The sequence below is a fragment of the Diabrotica virgifera genome, chromosome 5, assembly GCF_917563875.1.
Source record: "Diabrotica virgifera virgifera chromosome 5, PGI_DIABVI_V3a".
Classification (NCBI taxonomy): Eukaryota; Metazoa; Arthropoda; class Insecta; order Coleoptera; family Chrysomelidae; genus Diabrotica; species Diabrotica virgifera.
In genome coordinates, this window is record NC_065447.1 from 17,348,948 (window position 1) to 17,368,986 (window position 20,039).

Here is a 20,039-nt window from a genome sequence, read left to right on the forward strand (position 1 = left end):
TAATTCGACCGAAATTTTGCAACTACGCTCTCAAAAAGGATTAAAGTATTATAAATTTTTGTAATCAATATTTCAAAAGCTTTTCAATTAGGCGTCACATGATGTATTTTCTTATTTAAAAAAATCAAAGTTAAGCTTGTCACCTGAAGAGGGGTCGCGTAAATTTCGAAATATTGATGCTATAATATACTGTAATTATTTTAAAAATCGATCTGTCCGAGCGTTTTGCTTATATACTAAAAATAAATAAATTATTAAGGGGGGGTAACACTTATTCCAGTGCACTGTATGAGGAACAATTTGTTGAATTTGTTTGCTGTTGCGTTTGTACCGGTGGGTTATGATGTCATTAAATCTATGACGTGCATTCCTAATTGTTTGACTTCTAGTTTATGACAGGTTATAACAGGGACAATAATTAATTCCAAAATATTTTACTTTCGGTCCAACAAAAATATAAAAAATATTGCTGCTTTTCACATAGTTCACTTACCTTTTTATTGAATGTTTATTTACCTCGCTCCAATAGTACATGTTTTAACTGACAGTAGTTTCAGTTATATACCATTCTAATTCGTAGCTAAAGATTTAGATCGTGACTACACTTAAAGGTATGTATACATATGCGCGCCGCTCGGTGCGCGAGCTGCGTGTTTGTCAGATTAGTACGTGTTTTTAATAGTATGAACCGTTTTTGTGTCTCTTGAAAACACGTACTAATCTAACGAATATAATGCGCGCGAGCGGCGCGCACCCCGAAAGGAGCGCATATGTATACATACCTTTACACTAAAAGTTTTGCACCGCCAAAAATTATCCCTATTTTGATAGTTGATTTTCTCATAAGCGGATTAACAGACTCATCTAATTTTTTATTATTTTAGATTTTTTTTCTTTACACTGTTGGGCAAAGGTTGCATCAAACTTCTCTTTTGAACTTATGGCGGGTGGAAGAAAGGAAATGTTTTTCTCATGTTGGACCGGTGGCTTTTCCATATATTTATGAGTTTTTACTGCTTGAATAAATTTGTCGTTTAGTTATTTCTGGATATTTTTTTACTTTTATCATTTTATTTGTCCATTTTTATTCTTCTTATCTAGTTTTTAGTATTTTCCAGTTGTCTTGGACATGAATACCCTACGCATGTTCCAGAAGGCAATGCGTAGTATCCTACTATATTATTGTACTCCCTCTTCACTTCTTTAAATCTAAATGGTGGTCGACATGGTGGATCCTTCACACCCTCTCTCTATTTAAGAGGTGCCCCGAACTGAAGGCCATTTTCATATTTTCGTGTGTTATTTAGATTTTAGGGAAATATAATGCACTGGTTTACCCTTGACTTCCACATCGTAGTACCACAAGCATTCAAACTGCCCCAGTCGTGCTTGTGGTAGTGCAGTGTCAAACCGATCCAGGATCATTTCCTCTGCGTCTTGAGCTGGTACTGATGATCGCTGCTGCTCTTCACCACTGACGTGAATGGATACTTTGGAAGGATAAAGATATAGGGCATGGTTTCTCTGAGTACTTGATGTTACTAACGTCTTTTTTTATGCATTTATAATACAATTGAATATTTAGTAGTACGTTAGTATCTGAATGGTATGTAGTGCAATAACACATATTTACAAAAAAAAATAAATCGTCTTGGCAAATTCACAATTTTATTTTAATTAAACTTTTTTAGAAGAGCCTATCTACATAAAGCAACTGAAGCAGCTACGGTGGGGACATCTAAAGCACATCCAGCGGGAAGTAAAACGATTAGAAGACCTAGAAAGATTCCTAGATTCCTGTTCTATAACTACAGTTCCAGAAATATAGTGTGTAAAAAGAAACAGTGTATTATTTTTATTTTTTATTATACAAAATATTTCAAAAAGCTTAAACTAAAATATTTACATTTATACAGTTAGATAGTTTTTTTACAAATAGCTACAACTTGGTAGTATTTTACATGATATATTTTATCGTCATATCGCCAGCCATTATAGCCCAGTCAAGTAAAATTTAAATACATCTAAAGCATTTTGTATTAGGTTTCAAATTGGGGTCTTTGGATCCTTCAAAAAATCGTCTCCTATAGAAGCTTTTACTTTTTTTCTTGGTACTTTTTTTAAACAGTCTCTTTTAAATAAAATTTTGTGTAATTACCTATAATTTGTTAAAATTATAATAAATGTAGGAAATCGTACTGTACACCCACTAAAGTTTATCATTCTATACACCCAGATAATGCAGCTAAAGGAGATAGTTATTATACATTACACTATTATGACACTATTACACTATTCATTCGTAACACATTGTTAATATACAGGGTGTTTGGTAAAGAATGGGCCATGGATTAACCGTAGCTTCCTGAGGTTAAAATAGGTCGATTTAAGCTAACTTACCTTAGTGCAAAAGTTGATAATAATCGAAATACAGGGTGTCAAAATTAAACTTTTATTTTATTTATTCTTGAATATTTCCTAACAGGCATGGCATAATAACACGAAATTTGGTAAGCGGTGGTTTTTTGGGACGAGAAATCTAAATTTGTCACCAAAAATTATGTATTGATTAGAGGACGCCACATACGCCTTCCATCGCTCATTAAATAGGTTCAATTTTTTTGTTACCCCCTATACATACTTTTTGAATCAAAATTTTTATTCTCTTAATATTTTTACTTCAAAAAGGTGTACTACAATTATCTCGTTAAACTCAACCGTTTTTGAGATAAACGCATTTTAAATATGCGAGGCAACATAATTTTTTGCATATATAGTTTCGGGTGTAGTTACACCCGAAAAATAACTTAAAACCATAAAAATTTACAAAAATGTATCGCAAATTTCTTTAAATGGAATTTGCGATTCACTGACATAAATATATGAGAACTGGCACAATTATTATGATTTAAGTTTATTTTTCGGGTCTAACTACAATGATATTATGCACAAAAATATGCTGTATCGCAGATTTAAAATGCGTTTATCCCGAAAACGGTTAAGTTTAGCGAGATGAATGTAGTATACCTTTTTTAAGTAAAAATATTAAGAGAATAAAAATTTTCATTCAAAAAGTATGTAGAGTGGGGGATAAAAAACTGAACGTATTAAATGAGCACTGAAAAACGTATGTGGCGCCCTCTGGGTAATACATCATTTTTGGTGGCGAATTTAGATTTACATCCCAAAAAATACCCGCTTACCAAATTTCGTGTTGTTATCACATGCCTGTCAGGAAATATTCAAGAATAAATAAAATAAAAGTTTAACTTTGACATCCTGTATTTCGGTTATTATCAACTTTTGTACTAAGGTAAGTTAGCTTAAATCGACCTATTTTAACCTCAGGAATCTAAAGCTAAGCTATGGTCCATTATTTATCAAACACCCTGTATATGCAAGTACTAAGACTAGTATGGGTATGTGGATGCCAACTTTAGAGATGTGCGAAAGCTGCTAATATAAATATCATCCAAAGAGTCCAGAACAAAGTACTGAGGAATATCGTTGATTCCGCTTGGTACGCGTAACATTCTCTTCCACCTGGACCTGGGAACGCCAACTGTGGATAGAGTGATCAAGAGGACAGCAGCATGTCAAAAGCAAAGACTTCATAAACATTGTAACGTCGAAGTAATCCAGCTCCTTGACAACAATGGACTTAAGAAGACCTTTGAGCTAGCTTAAGTGTATACTGAAAAGCAGAGTGTAATGCTATGTAGTGTTGCATGTTAGATTAAGTTCATGATAAAAATAAATCAACCCTTTCATGAACAAATCATTTCTTATCACCTAAACTTTAATTTGGAAAAGATTTGAAAGCTAATACAATAATTTTTTTTATTTTTTTTTTAAGTGGACTAATAATTATTGATCCATGCGTTACCATAAAGAATTTTCGGGAATAAACAAACAATTTCATTCATTTATCTACCGCTTAAATATTATTAATATAGCCATGATTGAATGACATTAATCAAAAATCGTTTGTCGCTGTCACGGCCCCATTTATTTTTTTTTTTTCATGGCTCCAATAGTAAAAGTTTTGGTGTGATTTATTTATAGAAATAATGGTGGAAAGAACTGAACGAAAAATTAAATATAATCAGCAGGTCTAATCATTTTTTATCTTTCAGGAAAATGTAAAGGGAAAATGAATGGACTAAGTTTTCACTCTAATGGCATATAAAACAACATAATAGGTTTGTTCTAGCATCAGTTTCAAACGGTTTGAAACCATCAGCGAATAGTCGACCAGCGCGAGTAGAGGGGATAGCACTGGTGACTGTATTATGTTCTCTTACTGACCAACTCTTTGCTGACCGTTTCTGACTAGTTTGACTGTTTGCTAGAACAAACCTAATGTTACTCTACATCCCACCAGACTGAAAACAATGGGAACCTTCTCTGGTTACACCTTCGAGGCTTCTACAATTTGCAAGCCACATGGATGCTGAGAGTAAGAGAGATGAGGGAATTTTACAATTTATAATTCACGTCCCATCTGCACAGCGCGGTAAAGTTCCAACGAGAATGGTTCCCTTCGTACTCCAATCAGGGTAAACATGTAAATCAAAATGAATAACCATTTTCAATTTCGTTGCAAAACGAAAATACAGCCGCATCATATTCTAGTCCGATCAGAGAGTGCAGCAAGCACCTCTACCGGTTTCGAAACTTCTTAGTCTCTCATCAGGAGGCACATATGCTGCTCTCTCTGATCCAACCAAAACAAACCCCGGCGTGTAGTCACGGATTGCAACGAACGAAATGGCATAGACCTAGCGGCAACTGCTAGCAAAAGACTAAGTTTTCACTCTAAAAAATGAATATTCTAAAGATTGCCAAAAAATTAACCACAGGAATACCTGTTAAGAAGGAAAAGCAAAGGCCGACCGCAAATTAGGTGATCAGAATGAGTTGAGACCAACTTAAAAAAGCTTTTCTAGCAAATCATACAGAACATTATTATAGAAAATGTGACGAGGTCGCCGGTCAAGAACAAGTTGACTTCAAGAAAGGCATGGGGACATGAGAAGCAATATTATGTCCTCAAACTCTGGCACAAAGGTGCAAAGATCAAAAAGTAAACCCTTTTGTATGTTTTATAGATTTTTAAAAGGTGCTCGGCCGGGTGCAGCACGGTACCTTGATACAAAGATAAACGATATCGGAATCGACAAAAAGAGATTTTCAAATTATAGAAGCTATTTATTGGAGTCAGACAGCAATCATAAAGACCAATAGTAACACGTTAAGGCCAATAATTGAAATATAACGAGGTGTTAGACAGGGTTGTGTGCTGTACCCGATACTGTTTAACGTCTACTCGGAGCAAATATTTGCGAACGATTTATCGCACTCATCAGAAGGTATCAGGATAAACGAACAAAGAGTAAATAACATCCTCTATAGTCCGTTCTTTAACGGTAAAATATTGCAAAACCTCTAAATTTTAAAGAACCGCTTGGATTGACATGAAATTTGGCATACACGTAGCTAACAAGTCAAAGAAAAAAAGTGATATTGTGCCGATATGTGCTTTTGCCCTGGGGGTGGTTTTCACACCCTCTTGGGGGTGAAAAAATATTCGTCCAAAGAAAGTCAGGAAATGGATAAACTGGCTAATTTTAAGTAACTTTTCTTCTATACAGTTTTTTCACTAAGTCAATACTTTTCGAGTTATTTGACAGTGAATATGTTCATTTTTTCAACAAAATAACCACGCTTTTAGACGGTTTTTCGCAAATAACTCAAATAGTAAGTATTTTGTCGAAAAAACATTCTTAGCAAAAATATAGCCTGTAAAAAATTTTAAAAAATGGTGTATATATCACGTCTCTGCACCTAGTAGAAGCAGAGTTATAGCTAATGAAAAATCGGTTCATATTCGTCAAATTCCAAATGGAATACTTTAACGTGAAATAACCAAAAATGAAGCACATTTCGGGGAAAACTCATTACAACTTATTTAAAATGTTTAAAAAAGCTTCATTTTTGTTTTATAAAAAAAAATTCTAACATCAAAATTAAACAAGTTACGCTCAAAATAAAGTTAGTCCCTTTTGGTTTTGGTAAAAAGATCGAGAAAATCACCCCCTAATTAGTATCTTAAGTGAACTTAATCGTTACGACTTCACAAGTTTCTTGAGTCGTGTATATATTGTTTATATGATCTGTAAGTTTCATCGGTTCAAAGTCCTTATTATTGAAAGGGTTGTAGTTAAAACGGGTTGAACGAGTCACTGATCACGAATGTATGCAAATTTAGAAACACCAAATCTTAATCAATTTTTGTCTAACAGGAAAACAAAATAGTACATGATATTCAGAAAAGCAAATCTTATTTTTTTTGTTTTTCGAGATTTTTAGTATCTCTAACAATTTTAGGTTATTTTGAAAAAAAGCATATTTTTCAAAATTTAAATTTTTAAAAATTTTATTTTGAAACCAAATTTTTTCAAAAATAAGTACTTTGACTCGATCAAACTTACAGATCTTATAAACGCAACATAAGTAAAATAATTTGTGGAGCGGTAACGAATAATTTCATTTAAGTTGCTAATTAGGGGGTGGTCTTCACGATTTTTTTTTGCAAAAACAAAAGGAACCAACTTTATTTTGAGCGTAACTTGCTTAAGTTTAATGCTAGAATCTTTTTGCAAAAACAGAAATAAAGCTTGTTTTAATTATAATGGGTTTTCCCCAAAAAGTGCTTAATTTTTTGGATATTTCACGTCGAATTTTTCTATTTGAAATTTGGTGAATATGAATCTATTTTTAATTGGCTATAACTCTGGTTCTACGAGATCCAGAGACCTAACGCGTACACCATTTTTTTACTTTTTTATGTACTATATTTTTTCTAAGAACGTTTTTTTTGACAAAATATTTGCTTTTTGAGATATTTGCGAAAAACCCTCAAAAAATGTGGTTATTTTGTTGAAAAATGAACATATTCACTCGCAAATAACTCGAAAAGTGTTGACTTGGCGAAAAAGCTCTATAAAACAAAAGTTACTTAAAATTAGTCAGTTTACCCATTTCCGGACTTATTTCGGATGTATATTTTTTCACCCCAATAGGGGGTGAAAGTCACCCCCAGGGTAAAAGCACACATCGGCACAATATCACTTTTTTTCTTTGACATGTAAGCTATACGTATGCCAAATTTCATGTCAAACCAAGCGGTTCTTTAAAATTTAGAGCAAAAACCGTGAAAGAATGGACTACTATGTATATGACACTGTTTAAATGACTGTTTGGAACCATAGACTCTAGATATTATTAACTAGGGTCACTAAGAGTTGTGAAAAAATGGAGATGAAAATCAACATTGCGAAAACCAAAGTTATAAAACTATCAAAGAACATAAAATTTACCCTTCCAATATATGTGAACCGCTAACAGCTTGAATAGACCAATACAAAACAAGAAGATAGAGCGAGAAGAGGGGTAGCCTTACAAGGCTTTATCAAAATAAAAAGCTTATTTTGTAACAGTAGCATTAACATCAGTCTTAGATATCGTTTTCTACATTGCTATGTATGGTCAAGACTATTGCATGGAACTAAGGTCTGGACGTTCAACATAACTCTAATGAACAAGTTAGAAGCATTTGAAGTCCGGTTTTATAGAAGGATCTTGAAAATAATAGATTTGAAGAATCATCAAAGTTATAAAAGTTAGCTACCTAGGACACATAATGGGAAATGAGAGTGCCGCCTCGCGCAACTGATCATCTAGGGGCAGATTGAGGAGACCACAAGAAGAAGAAGATACCGACTTAGGAATAATAAAACTCAGAAGAATAATAAAAATCAGAAGAAACCGAAGAGAATGGCGACGAATCTTAGAGCAGGAGAGGATTTACAAAGGATTGTCGTCACAAAGATAATGATGAATCAAGGTCATAATCCTAACATAAAAAAAAAGAATATGTGTGTACTTTGTACGCACGTAAGAAGTTATACTTCTGTTATATAATTTCAACGAAATAAATAACAGTTACAATACAAAAAAATTAACAATATTTACCAAAAATTAACCAAAACTTAACAATGCCAAAAATAAAAAAAAAATATGAATCGTCCGGGATTTGAACCCGCGATCTCCCGATCTCTCGATCTCTGGTCCAATGCTCTACCAACCAGGCTATCAAGGCGCCTGTTATTGACGTTTAGGATATACATAATTACACATCACGGTGAAAAGTGAAATATAAAAATAGATATTTTATTATTTTACGCCCAAGGAAGACAAATTCAAAGACACAAAAAGTATAATAAATAATACATTTAGTAAAAGACACTATTATATTATTTTAATGGCTTATTTGCGCTGATACATAATTTTAAAGATTAGCAACGAACTACATACTGTCTGTCTGCGCATGCTCCAGGCAATTATAAAATTACACCCTCGATCGTAAAGAAGTATAACTTCAAAAAGATAAAGGTGGAGGAAAATGGCTATACTAAGTAACACAATTGTAGGTATGTTAAATATCTTACAAAGTATCTTATTTATTACCTATCTTAAAAGTAAACTTTTATTTAATACATACAAAAAACTTTAATTTACAACAATTAAATCATCAAAAACCTATGTACAAAATTATACAACTTTACAACCTTCACTTTACTCCCTCTTCTTCGGAATTCTCTGTATGTGGCTGTAGACAGTAGAATCATCTGGAGCCTCCTCTGTAACATAACCTTCATATTTCATCCCATGATATCTACTTCTCCTACTCCTATAATACTGCTCCTTCCAAGCTTCATCACTAGCAAAAGGAATATATCTAGGATATTCGTTTGGTTTCTGAGTGAAAATATCGCTGATAAACTTTGGCGTCAAATTCGCGACGAATGGTAAGACGTTGTTCCTGGCGAACTGTTCGGCATGATGGAGCATCTTTCCTATATTTTCTGGAATTACCTGTACTGTGTTTATCAGTGAATTTAATGGATCTTTTGGGGCACTCCTTTCTGCCTGTAATTATGTTTTAATGAAAATATTATATAGAAAAAGAAGAAATGTTTCGGTTGGGTAAGTTATCTGAAAATGAGTTAATAATTATATACAGAGTGTCCCAAAAGTAGTGGAAGGGTCGAATATTTCGCGAACTAAACATCGGATCGAAAAACTGAAAAATACGTGTTCAATCATTTTCAAAAATCTATCCAATGACACCAAACACCAACCTCTATTACACCCCCTGAAGGTGGGGTGGAGGGTAACTTTAAAGTCTCAAATGGAAACCCCTAGTTTTTCTTGCAGATTTGGATTCGTTACGTAAAAGTAAGCAACTTTTATTCAAGACATTTTTTGGAACTGTGGATAGATGGCGCTATAATTGAGAAAAACGATTTATCCTGATACCATAGGTAAATTATAGAAACGGTCTAATATCTCGAGAAATACACTTCCAAATGAGAAACCAAAAAAAAGGTTTTTAATAATTTTCGAAAACCTATCGAATAACACTAAACATGACCCTCCAACCCACCCCCTGGAGGTGGGGTGGGGGGTAACTTTAAAATCTTAAATAGCAACCCCCACTTTTTATTACAGATTCGGATTCGGCATAAAAAACTAAGCAACATTTATTCGAAACATTTTTTAGAATTAATACGATTTATTAGCGCCATCTATCAGCAATTTTAAAAAATGTTTCGAATAAATGTTGCTTAATTTTTCATGACGAATTCGAATCTGCAATAAAAAGTGGGGGTTGCTATTTAAGATTTTAAATTTACCCCCCATCCCGTCTCCAGGGGGTGGGTTGGAGGGTCATTTTTGGTGTTTGTCGATAGGTTTTCGAAAAATATTAAAAACCTGTTTTTTGGTTTCTCATTTGGAAGTGTATTTCTCGAGATATTAGACCGTTTCTATAATTTACCTATGGTATCAGGATAAATCGTTTTTCCCAATTTTAGCGCCATCTATCCACAGTTCGAAAAAATGTCTTGAATAAAAGTTGCTTACTTTTACGTAACGAATCCAAATCTGCAAGAAAAACTAGGGGTTTCTATTTGAGATTTTAAAGTTACCCTCCACCCCACCTCCAGGGGGTGTAGTGGGAGTTGGTGTTTGGTGTCGTTGGATAGATTTTTGAAAATGATTGAACACGTATTTTTCAGTTTTTCGATCCGATGTTTAGTTCGCGAAATATTCGACCGTTCCACTACTTTTGGGACACCCTATATAAGTAAAATCAGTTGATAATTGAAGACATCATTTGACTTGTGTAAAGGTTAGTGGCGGATCCAGGAGGGTGTCACGGAGGTCATGACCCCGCCCCCGTAACGAAAATATTGTATCAAAATAATAATCCTAAAAAAAGGAATAATCGAGAGCTCTCAAACAAAAAAAATTTAGACCCAGCCAAAAAATAATTGAAACCCACTTATACTAGGGGCGTTAAGACTAAGTGACCTTGCATCAGAGAAAAGTAATTAAATTACCCTCAAGATCCATGACCCCCCCCCCCAAAAAAATTACTGGATCCGCCGCTGGTAAAAGGTTATCAAAGAGCTTTTGAAATGTGCAAACGGCTTGAAATGTCAATATACAGGGTGTTGTTTAAAGGTCAAAATTACTTTATTTTTTTTGTTAATTCGGATCTGGATTTTGGTCGTTCCAATGTATTAAATAATTTTTATTGATTATTTTTAAAATGAGTATATATTCATTAACTTTAATAAATTATTATTAAAATTGCTTTAAAAGCCTGCTTTTTAATTTCAGAGTTTTTAAAAATTTCAGTATATTTAATTTTAAAAATTAAAGTTATTAAATTTTTTGCACAAAAAATTAAAGCAACCTATAAACTCAGTTTTTTGTGCTACTTTCAATTAAAATATTTCGATATTCAGGGTATTGTTTCAAGGTCAAAATTACTATGTTCTGTTTGTTAATTCGGACCAGTAGTTTTCTTGTGGTTACTAAATGGGTCGTTCCAATGTAGCAAATAAGTAATGATTATTTTTAAAATGAGTAATTGTTCATTAACTTTAATCATTTATTATTAGAAGCTAATAATTAAATTAAGGTCATTAAATTGTCAGGGTAAAAAATTTAAGCGAACCATTAACTTAGCTTTTTTTGTTCTGTTCAAATATGCAAACAGATTTTGAAAATTTTGATATACAGGGTGTTGCTCAAGTCCACAATGAGTTTATAATTTTTTTTTAGTCTGGTCCAGGATTTTTGTGTCGTTAATACTTGGGTGGTTTGGGTTCTAAATGAGACGTAATGTGTACCAAATATGAAAACAATATACTAGGTGGTGGATAAAGTTATGTGTTATTATTTTTAAAATGAGAATATTATATTCATTAACTTTAATAAATTATTATTAAAATTGCTTTAAAAGCCTGCATTTTATTTTCATAGTTTTTAAAAATTTCAATATATTTAATTTTTAAAATTAAAGTTATTAAATTTTATGCACAAAAAATTAAAGCAACCTATAAACTCAGTTTTTTGTGCTACTTTCAATTAAAATATTTCGATATTCAGGGTATTGTTTCAAGGTCACAATTACTATGTTCTGTTTGTTAATTCGGACCAGTATTTTTCTTGTGGTTACTAAATGGGTCGTTCCAATGTAGCAAATAAGTAATGATTATTTTTAAAATGAGTAATTGTTCATTAACTTTAATCATTTATTATTAGAAGCTAATAATTAAATTAAGGTCATTAAATTCTCTGGGTAAAAAATTTAAGCGAATCATTAACTTAGCTTTTTTTGTTCTGTTCAAATATGCAAACAGATTTTGAAAATTTTAATATACAGGGTGTTGCTCAAGTCCACAATGAGTTTATAATTTTTTTTAGTCTGGTCCAGGATTTTTGTGTCGTTAATAGTTGGGTGGTTTGGGTTCTAAATGAGATGTAATGTGTACCAAATATGAAAACAATATACTAGGTGGTCGATAAAGTTATGTGTTCAGAAAAAGTGTGTTCAAAATCAATAAAACACCCTGTAACTCGATTATAAAAATTGGTGCGGCAATGAATGTAGTATATCGTCTCGCATTTACAGTGTACAATGCGTTTACTGTATAAGGAACATAGGCAGTGCACTCCTTATGAAAAATTTTAGCGCGGTGATGTCGATATTTTCAAAAAGAATTTATATTCGAACATTAGAGAGATTAAATTAAAATTGTTTTAGAAAGGTAATCTAAAATTTTAGGATTCATATGCGTAATAACTATAGTATATCAAATAAACTTAAATGCATATGAATCCTAAAATTATAGATTGCCTTTCTAAAACAGTTTTAATTTAATCTCCCGAATGTTCGATTACAAATTATTTTTGATAAAATGGGCATCACCGCCCTAAAAACTCTCATAAGGCATTGCCTTATGACTCGCATTGCCTACAGCCGGAAAAATGAAAGATTACCCATGAGCGATCACATCAATCACTTATTTTGTATTTGCTGTCTTTTTCTATAGCAAACGTTTGTTATTTATAAAAAAAGACAGCAAATACAAAATAAGTGATTGAGGCGATCGCTCATGGGTAATCTTTCATTTTTCCGACTGTATGTTCCTTATACTGTAAAGTCAAGGTGAAACGCACTATAGAACCGCCTCAGTGACCTATATTCACCATTCAAGTATTTCCGTTACCCAATTAAACACCCTGTATAGTAGTTTTATTTTATTTCCAACGCTATATTTTGACAACACCAAATTAGGACAGATTGATTAATTTCATATCTTTCAAAGAAATTGTGTATAATTTCACACAGGCTTAACAGACTAGTCTACTGCATGCTTCAGGAATCAACAGAATTTTAGTTTTAATATTTGTGCACACAAAGTTAGACTAAATGTTAATAACAACGAAAACTGGTTAAAAGGGCAAATAAATTAGCCAAGTTAACAAAATTATGCTACGAAAGTGTTAAGCTATAGCTCTTGCTGCCTTTATTTTTTATTCTTAAAATATAAAATTGCAGATCCTGACCAATTAACTGAGCTCTTGTGAATTTTTTACTCATACATAATACAGTGCGTCCATAAAGTAACGCATAAATTCATTATTTCGTAAACCGGCAATATAAAGGAAAAATCCCGAAACAGGTCGATTGTTTTTTTTTAATTCCGATTTTTTGGCATACATATCATACTAGCGACGTCATCCATCTGGGCATGATGACGTAATCGATGTTTTTTAAATGAGAATAGGGGTCATGTGATAGCTCATTTGAAAGGGTATTCAATTCTCTATTCACTAATATAAACATTGACATATTTATTTATACAAGGTGTTCAAAAACACACTTTTTTAATTAAAATAATTGAGACAAAAAGAAGAACGTATGTAATTTATTTAATTCAAAATACGTTTTACTTTTGTCAGAAAACAGAAAATAAATGTTTATTTGACGAAGAAATATTGTTTTTCGCTTAAATTCAATGTTAAAGCTGACAGCCACCTGTCTCTTGGCAGTTTGAACATTTCGTTTAAACGAAAATCAATGTTTATTTGTCAAATAAATTTTTTTTCTCTTTACTGATAGTAGTAAAATGCATTTTGAATTAAAATAAATTACATATATTCTTCTTTTTGTCTCACTTATTATTGGATAGAAAATTGAATACCCTTTCAAATGAGCTATCACATGAACCCTGTTCCCATTAAAAAAAAAATCATCGATTACGTCATCACGCCCAGAAGGATGACGTCACTAGCATGATATATATGCCAAAAAATCGTAATTTAAAAATAAAAATCGACCTATTTCGGGATTTTTCCTTAAAGTCGAAGGTTTACGAAATAACGAATTTATGCGTTACTTTATGGACGCACTGTATATCAATGACATCCACGGCTATTCTCCTGTACCATTTTTGTAGATTTTTTTTAATTTACTATCTTTTTTGTGAGTAAGCCACAATTTTACTTTAACATTAAGTTCATTTGACGTTTCGATATCCACTTCGAAAATCGTTATCGAAATACATTTGATGCTCTGTATTTGGATAATATTTTGTGTAGTGTGTATTGAGTAAATTCTTTGTTAATGAATAAAGTCGTGTGATATATTTACGATTAGCTGGCGTATTTATTCAATAATATAGTCCAGAAAGCCACGGCGCATCCGCTAGGAAAAATATTCTAATTCGGATTTTTTGCACAATCTTACTCAAAAAGGACTCCTTTTAACAAATTTGCATGTTGCCAGGACCAGAAGGTGATCAAAAATTTTTTAAACGTTTTTTTTTGTTTTTTTCCTAAAATTATTATTTTTGCATGGAAAAAGTTTTTTTAGGATTTTTGGATGATTCCAAACAGAAAAGGTTTTTAGTGACTTTTGTCTAAAAATGATAGTTTTTGACATATAAGCGATTAAAAATTGAAAAATTGCGAAATCGGCCATTTTTAACCGTCAAAAACTATGTGAAAAACTGAAAATTTGGATGTTACCAAGATAGGTAGATATTCTTTAAACATCGATTGATGAAATCCCGAAGATTTTTTTGCAAAACAATTTTCAAAACTCCTTTGTTTTTTAATTGCTAATCAAGCGTGCGCGACACTAATTTCAACCGACAGTATGGTGCAAATGAAAGGAATAAATTCGTTATTTCGTATCGTAAACCGGCGACTTTAAGGAAAAATCCCGGAACAGGTCAATTTTTATTTTTAAGTTACGATATTGTGGCATATATGGTATACCAGTGGCGTCATCCGTCTGGGCGTGATGACGTAATCGATGATTTTTTTAAATGAGAATAGGGGTCGTGTGGTAACTCATTTGAAATGTTCTTCAATTCTTTATTCAGTAATGTAAATATTTACATAATTATTTATACAGGGTGTCCTTCTACTTCTTTTTTTGTCAAATAATTATGTAAATGTTTATATTACTGAAGAGAGAATTGAAGAACCTTTCAAATGAGCTAGCACACGACCCTTATTCTCATTTAAAAAAATCATCAATTACAATATCATAACTTAAAAATAAAAATCGACCTGTTTCAGGATTTTTTCTTAAATTGGCCGGTTTACGAAATAACGAATTTATTCCTTTCATTTGCACCATACTGTCGGTGGAAAATAGTGTTGCGCACGTTTGAGTAGCAATTAAAAAACAAAGGAGTTTTGAATATTGTATTGCAAAAAATTCTTCGGGATTTTATAAATCGATGTTTAAAAAATATCTGCCTGCCTTAGCAACATTCAAATTTTCAGTTTTTTACATAGTTTTTGAGGGTTAAAAATGGCCGATTTCACAATTTTTCAATTTTTAATCGCTTATATGTCAAAAACTATCATTTTTAGAGAAAAGTCACCAAAGACCTTTTCTGTTTGGAATGATGGAAAAAACCTAAAAAAACTTTTTTCCATGCAAAAAAAATAATTTTAGGAAAAAAACAAAAAAAAAACGTTTAAAAAAATTTTGACCACCTTTTGGTCCTGGCAACATGCAAATTTGTTAAAAGGAGTTCTTTTTGAGTAAGATTGTGCAAAAAATCCAAATAAGAATATTTTTCCTAGTGGATGCGCAGTGGCTTTCTGGACTAATAAAGACTGCGGCCTGGTATCGATCCTATTACATAATAAGAGAATTAATTATATTTAATTAAAAAATTCCTATGTCCGGCCTTATACGAACCCGTGACACTCTGTAATTTTTATTTTCTCCTCTTTTTTTATGATTGAAACAAGTTAAAAATGTACTGTAAATATTTTTATTAGCTTTTTGTATATAGCTTAACACTTTATCATTTAAAACACCAGACAAACTAGTTGTTACCGTCTTACCAATTTAACCTAAGTTAGTTTTACAACTTTTTTTGGGTTAGTGCAATACGTTCTATCTTATAAAAACTTCTGTATAAAATAAGAAACCTTCAGTTATCATATCTAGAATAATAATTTTTTACGAATATTACGTAAGAAGCAAATTTCAAGAATAGATGTTGATATTAATATAAACCTGTACATACATATTTATATCCTTAATAATCTGGTAGTATTCAGCTACTATAGAAAATGTTAGAAGTCAATGATTTTTCCAGCGTAAGACACTCTGGTAAACATAATATGTCCAATATATGACGTCATTGATATTTTGAATTAATAATATTATGTAGCATGTGGTACATCATTTACAAGCTCTCAATCAAAAGTTTCAGTCAGTATGTTCCTGGATGTTTGTGCCATTCTGTTGCTCTTTTTCAAAATAATGTTCTTATTTTGTCACAGAAAAGCAAACTCATTGAAATGGTCTTAAAGCTTAAAGCTTTATCATGTTTGCCCTGATATTAGTTTTTTGTTCTTAGGTTGTTTTTAAATCCAGAGTCCAAAAAATTCGATCTCTCAATCCGCCCACACTAGCCAAGAATTATGTATAGTTCCATAAACCATACTCAGTAGTCCTTCCTCAGTAGTGCAGTAAACAGAGCGTATTGGGAGCTCGAGAGACTAAGACTCCGGAAAATCTAAGGAAGACATCAGGCAGGATATCGAAAGCTCGGCACTTGATTCAACCGGGATTTCCGATGAGTTTAATATTCATTTTTGTAAACTAATCAACGATCAACACTGCCATTGATTATCGGTAAAATATCTGATGTCAATTTTTTAATATCCGTTAATTTTGAAATAAGCTGAAATTATAGAATATTTTGAATTAAATATTAACTATTTTCTATATATTTTATTATCAAAACATATATAAAAATATAAACAAAAGAAAAAAGACTATAATAAAGAGTTAATATGTACAAATCTAAATAAAATAAATAAATTAGTTTTAATTTTTATAGTCGTAGAACATCTACACAACATCGAGAGACTACAGAAAATTAAAATATTATTTAAAAGTATCTAAATAAATATATGAACAAAAAATGGTAGGATATAGGGAACTTTATGAATAGTATATTTATTGAAGTGTAAATAAGAGTTACTTAGTTAGTAAACTTAATTGAACAAGGAAACTTAAATTTATGTATTGGAACCGTACAAGTTTGGAAAAACGACACCTGGTTTCATAGCTCAGCAACATTTTTCGCACTTTTAATTAGGTATATTGGCCAATTATATTGGTTGCTGGATACTTGTCAAGGCCATAGCAAAAAAAAATATAAGAAGAAAAAGTAATATTAAGGTTATGTATTAGAATATAGTACTTCAAGCAAAATACCGTTTATTAAATTTACTTTTATATACCTAATAATTTCATATCATATCAATATTGTGAAGCAACATATAATTTTTCTTCTTCAGTGACAGTAGGTATGAAATATACGTCAATTTGACAATTTCAATTGACATTATGAATTATTTAAGGAGGTTACAAGATTTCTCCACTATTCGAGCACGATCGTTTCTTGTATCCCTTCCAAGTACTTGCACACTGCGAATAGGTACCAGAAAATAGAGAAAATACACAGTTTTTTACTACTATCTAACAATTAATGTAGGTTTTATATGAGTAGAAAGTCTCATGAAATACCACGTCAACATTGTACTTCTTCTAAATGTGCCTATCTTCTAGTGATATTGGCGTCCACATTACACCATCTTATTCTATTCACAGCAGTTTTAAATAGATCAGCTGACGTTAGACCAGTCTACTTCTTAAGATTGGCCAGCCGGTATATATGTACAGCTGGTTCCAAAAAAACTGATACGACTCTTAATGTGTATTTTGTAGAAAATTGAGCAGTGTATTTTGAAGGATAAATACTTATTATTTACATGCTGTCACTGTCACTACCAAATCTTAAAATTTGTCAGATAACTTATTCTGTTCAACGTCAAAAATGGCTGTTTGTTTGTTTATTTTATTATTTGTCTGTCATAATAAATATGATATAATGTCAGATCAATCATACACTGCTCAAAATGATCAAATCTTACTAAAAGTCGTATCAGTTTTTTTAGGAACCAGCTGTACGTCTACCTCCAGAGCCTCTTGACCGTCCGCTCTAATGCAAACATGCATTGACGAACTCCCGGCAGAATGCGACGAAATCCTTGAGTCTACTTCGCTAACCTACCGTACCCTCCTCTTCTAACTCCTCTTCCCTACCCCGAACAGGGAGAAGTTGGTTTTTTGCGGTTTCCCAACTTCATAGCACTTCATACCTGTTCGACCTAAGAAAATAGCCGCAACTATTCTCTACCACTTGAACGCACACTGTCCACGCAATGCTCAAAACCACCTCCTGACCGCCGACGCAGAACGCAGGCTTGCCTGTCCATTGTACAATGGTTTCTAGGGAGCTTGGTCGAGGGCACGGACAGTACACACATTTGTCTATGGAACCAACATCAATTCCATCAAACCCTCTTCTCTGATCTCTGACAGTCAGCTGAACCACCACCGTCTGGCAACACACACACTCAGGCCAATCACACCTTGCCCCAGAGTTTTTTCGGAATGTTTGCTTTTTCTGCCTCACTAACTACATTCAACACATACCCTGAAGAGGACAAAATCTTAAACAGGGACAACTCAATGAATCCTTTCCAAATAAAGAAATCCTTTATCCCTACACGAAACCCACATTGAGGACAGAGCCTCTTGCCTTGTAGTGTAGAATCAACTGTGGAGGTCAGTATTTACTATTATCTACGCATAATTTGGCGGAAGTAAGCCAATTTTCTTGTCGTTACGGTGTTAATACGTTCTTTGTCTTTTCTTAGCTTGTGTGGCGTATACCGGGTGGTGAATCGTAAAACGGGCCATAGGAAACTCAATGTAAAATCTAAATTATTGAATTCCTGCTTCCCTAATTATTTACATCAAAAGTCATGAGAGAATACTTGTAGAGAATTGAAATCTGTATTAAAATCAAAAGGTAAAATTGTTCTACGATTTAAACACATTCCAAAATTTTGAAAAATATAATACATTTACCAAAGTAGGTATGTGTGTAAAAGTTAGGCCACACGTTACTATTTAACTGACAGTGCTCACACCATTGACTGAATAAAAAATCTTTATTATTAATACTTTCTCCGCAACTTAGGGTATCTTATCAACTGTATTGTTTTTAAACAATAAATGATAAAATAAAAATATTGACAGTTCAAAATTGTGAAAATAATAACTACATTGTGACACATTATTGCACTGTGTGTGGCCTAATTTACACTGGTAAATTGTTAATATGTCTATGTGTATAGCCCAATCAGAACACAAAACTTTACAGAAACCTAAAAAAAATGAAGAAAGAATTAAAATCTGCGAATACTTAGCTGAAAATGTCTATTATTACATGCTATTCTATTTCATAAAAACCAACCCTTATTTCCTAATTTTTGTAAAATGGGGGGATGTAGAATAAGTAGAGAATAATAATAGACAATTTCAACTACTTATTCCCAAATTTTCATCCTTCTTTTATTTTTTTTTTTGAGGGCAGATTGTTCCATGATCGGGCTAGTATGCAAATCTTTCAAAGTATATTCGTATTTTATTTAATAATGCAGCTCTTATTTTAATAAAATAAATATACTACTTAAGTTCACCTAATGCGGTTAACCACTCGCCAAATGTTATCAGTGATTTAAAGGGATATATTTAACTTTTTTTTCATCTTTATCGTAAACAGGTAAATTAATATAAATGGCATCGGGATCTGGTGATTTAGTAGAAGCAACAAAAGCGTTATTTAAAATAGTACCAGAACCACTACTAACATTGAGGTCGTCCCGTGGTGCCCTTCTGGCCTCTTTGGGCATCGGAGTCGTCTTGAGGTGCGTTACTGACTGTTGTGCGTTCCTGTGTTGAGACTCAGCGGCTACAAGTTCCTGTACGTCTTTGTTCCTGTTCTGGAGCGTTTTTATTAGTTGTAGTTATTTGTCATTAAGATTAATAAGAAGATTTTAAAAATAAAATTATTGGAATATAAAAATGACATTTTCATCATTTTTACATTCGCTTCATCAAGCATCGCTGTGATAGACTCAAAAAATATCATTTAGGTTAAAAAAGCATCTTATACAGAGTGTGTTTTAAGTACGGAACCCCTCAACTATCTCGGAAACGG

At 32.4% G+C, this 20,039-nt stretch overlaps 2 protein-coding genes across 5 annotated transcripts in view; one reads left to right on the forward strand and one right to left on the reverse strand.

The window, feature by feature from the left end:
• LOC114332891 (uncharacterized) overlaps positions 1 to 1,842 on the forward strand; it is a 169,365-nt gene extending 167,523 nt beyond the window's left edge. The window contains exon 9 of the mRNA XM_028282680.2: positions 1,692 to 1,842. Coding sequence (XP_028138481.2) covers positions 1,692 to 1,828 — 137 coding nt within the window. The 3' untranslated portion in view covers positions 1,829 to 1,842. The remainder of the gene's footprint in view (positions 1 to 1,691) is intronic.
• A 6,654-nt stretch (positions 1,843 to 8,496) lies between these two features.
• Positions 8,497 to 20,039, reverse strand: part of LOC114332856 (uncharacterized) — a 348,079-nt gene continuing 336,536 nt past the window's right edge. For 2 of the 4 annotated variants that reach the window (XM_028282646.2, XM_050652319.1), the window contains 2 exons: positions 19,690 to 19,821; positions 8,497 to 8,994 (listed from right to left, as the gene is read on the reverse strand). In XM_028282646.2, the coding sequence (XP_028138447.2) occupies positions 8,641 to 8,994; positions 19,690 to 19,821 (486 nt within the window). In that variant the 3' untranslated portion in view covers positions 8,497 to 8,640. Of the gene's footprint in view, positions 8,995 to 17,085; positions 19,822 to 20,039 lie in introns of those variants that run through there. The other 2 variants (XM_028282668.2, XM_050652320.1) reach the window with 2 other exon arrangements.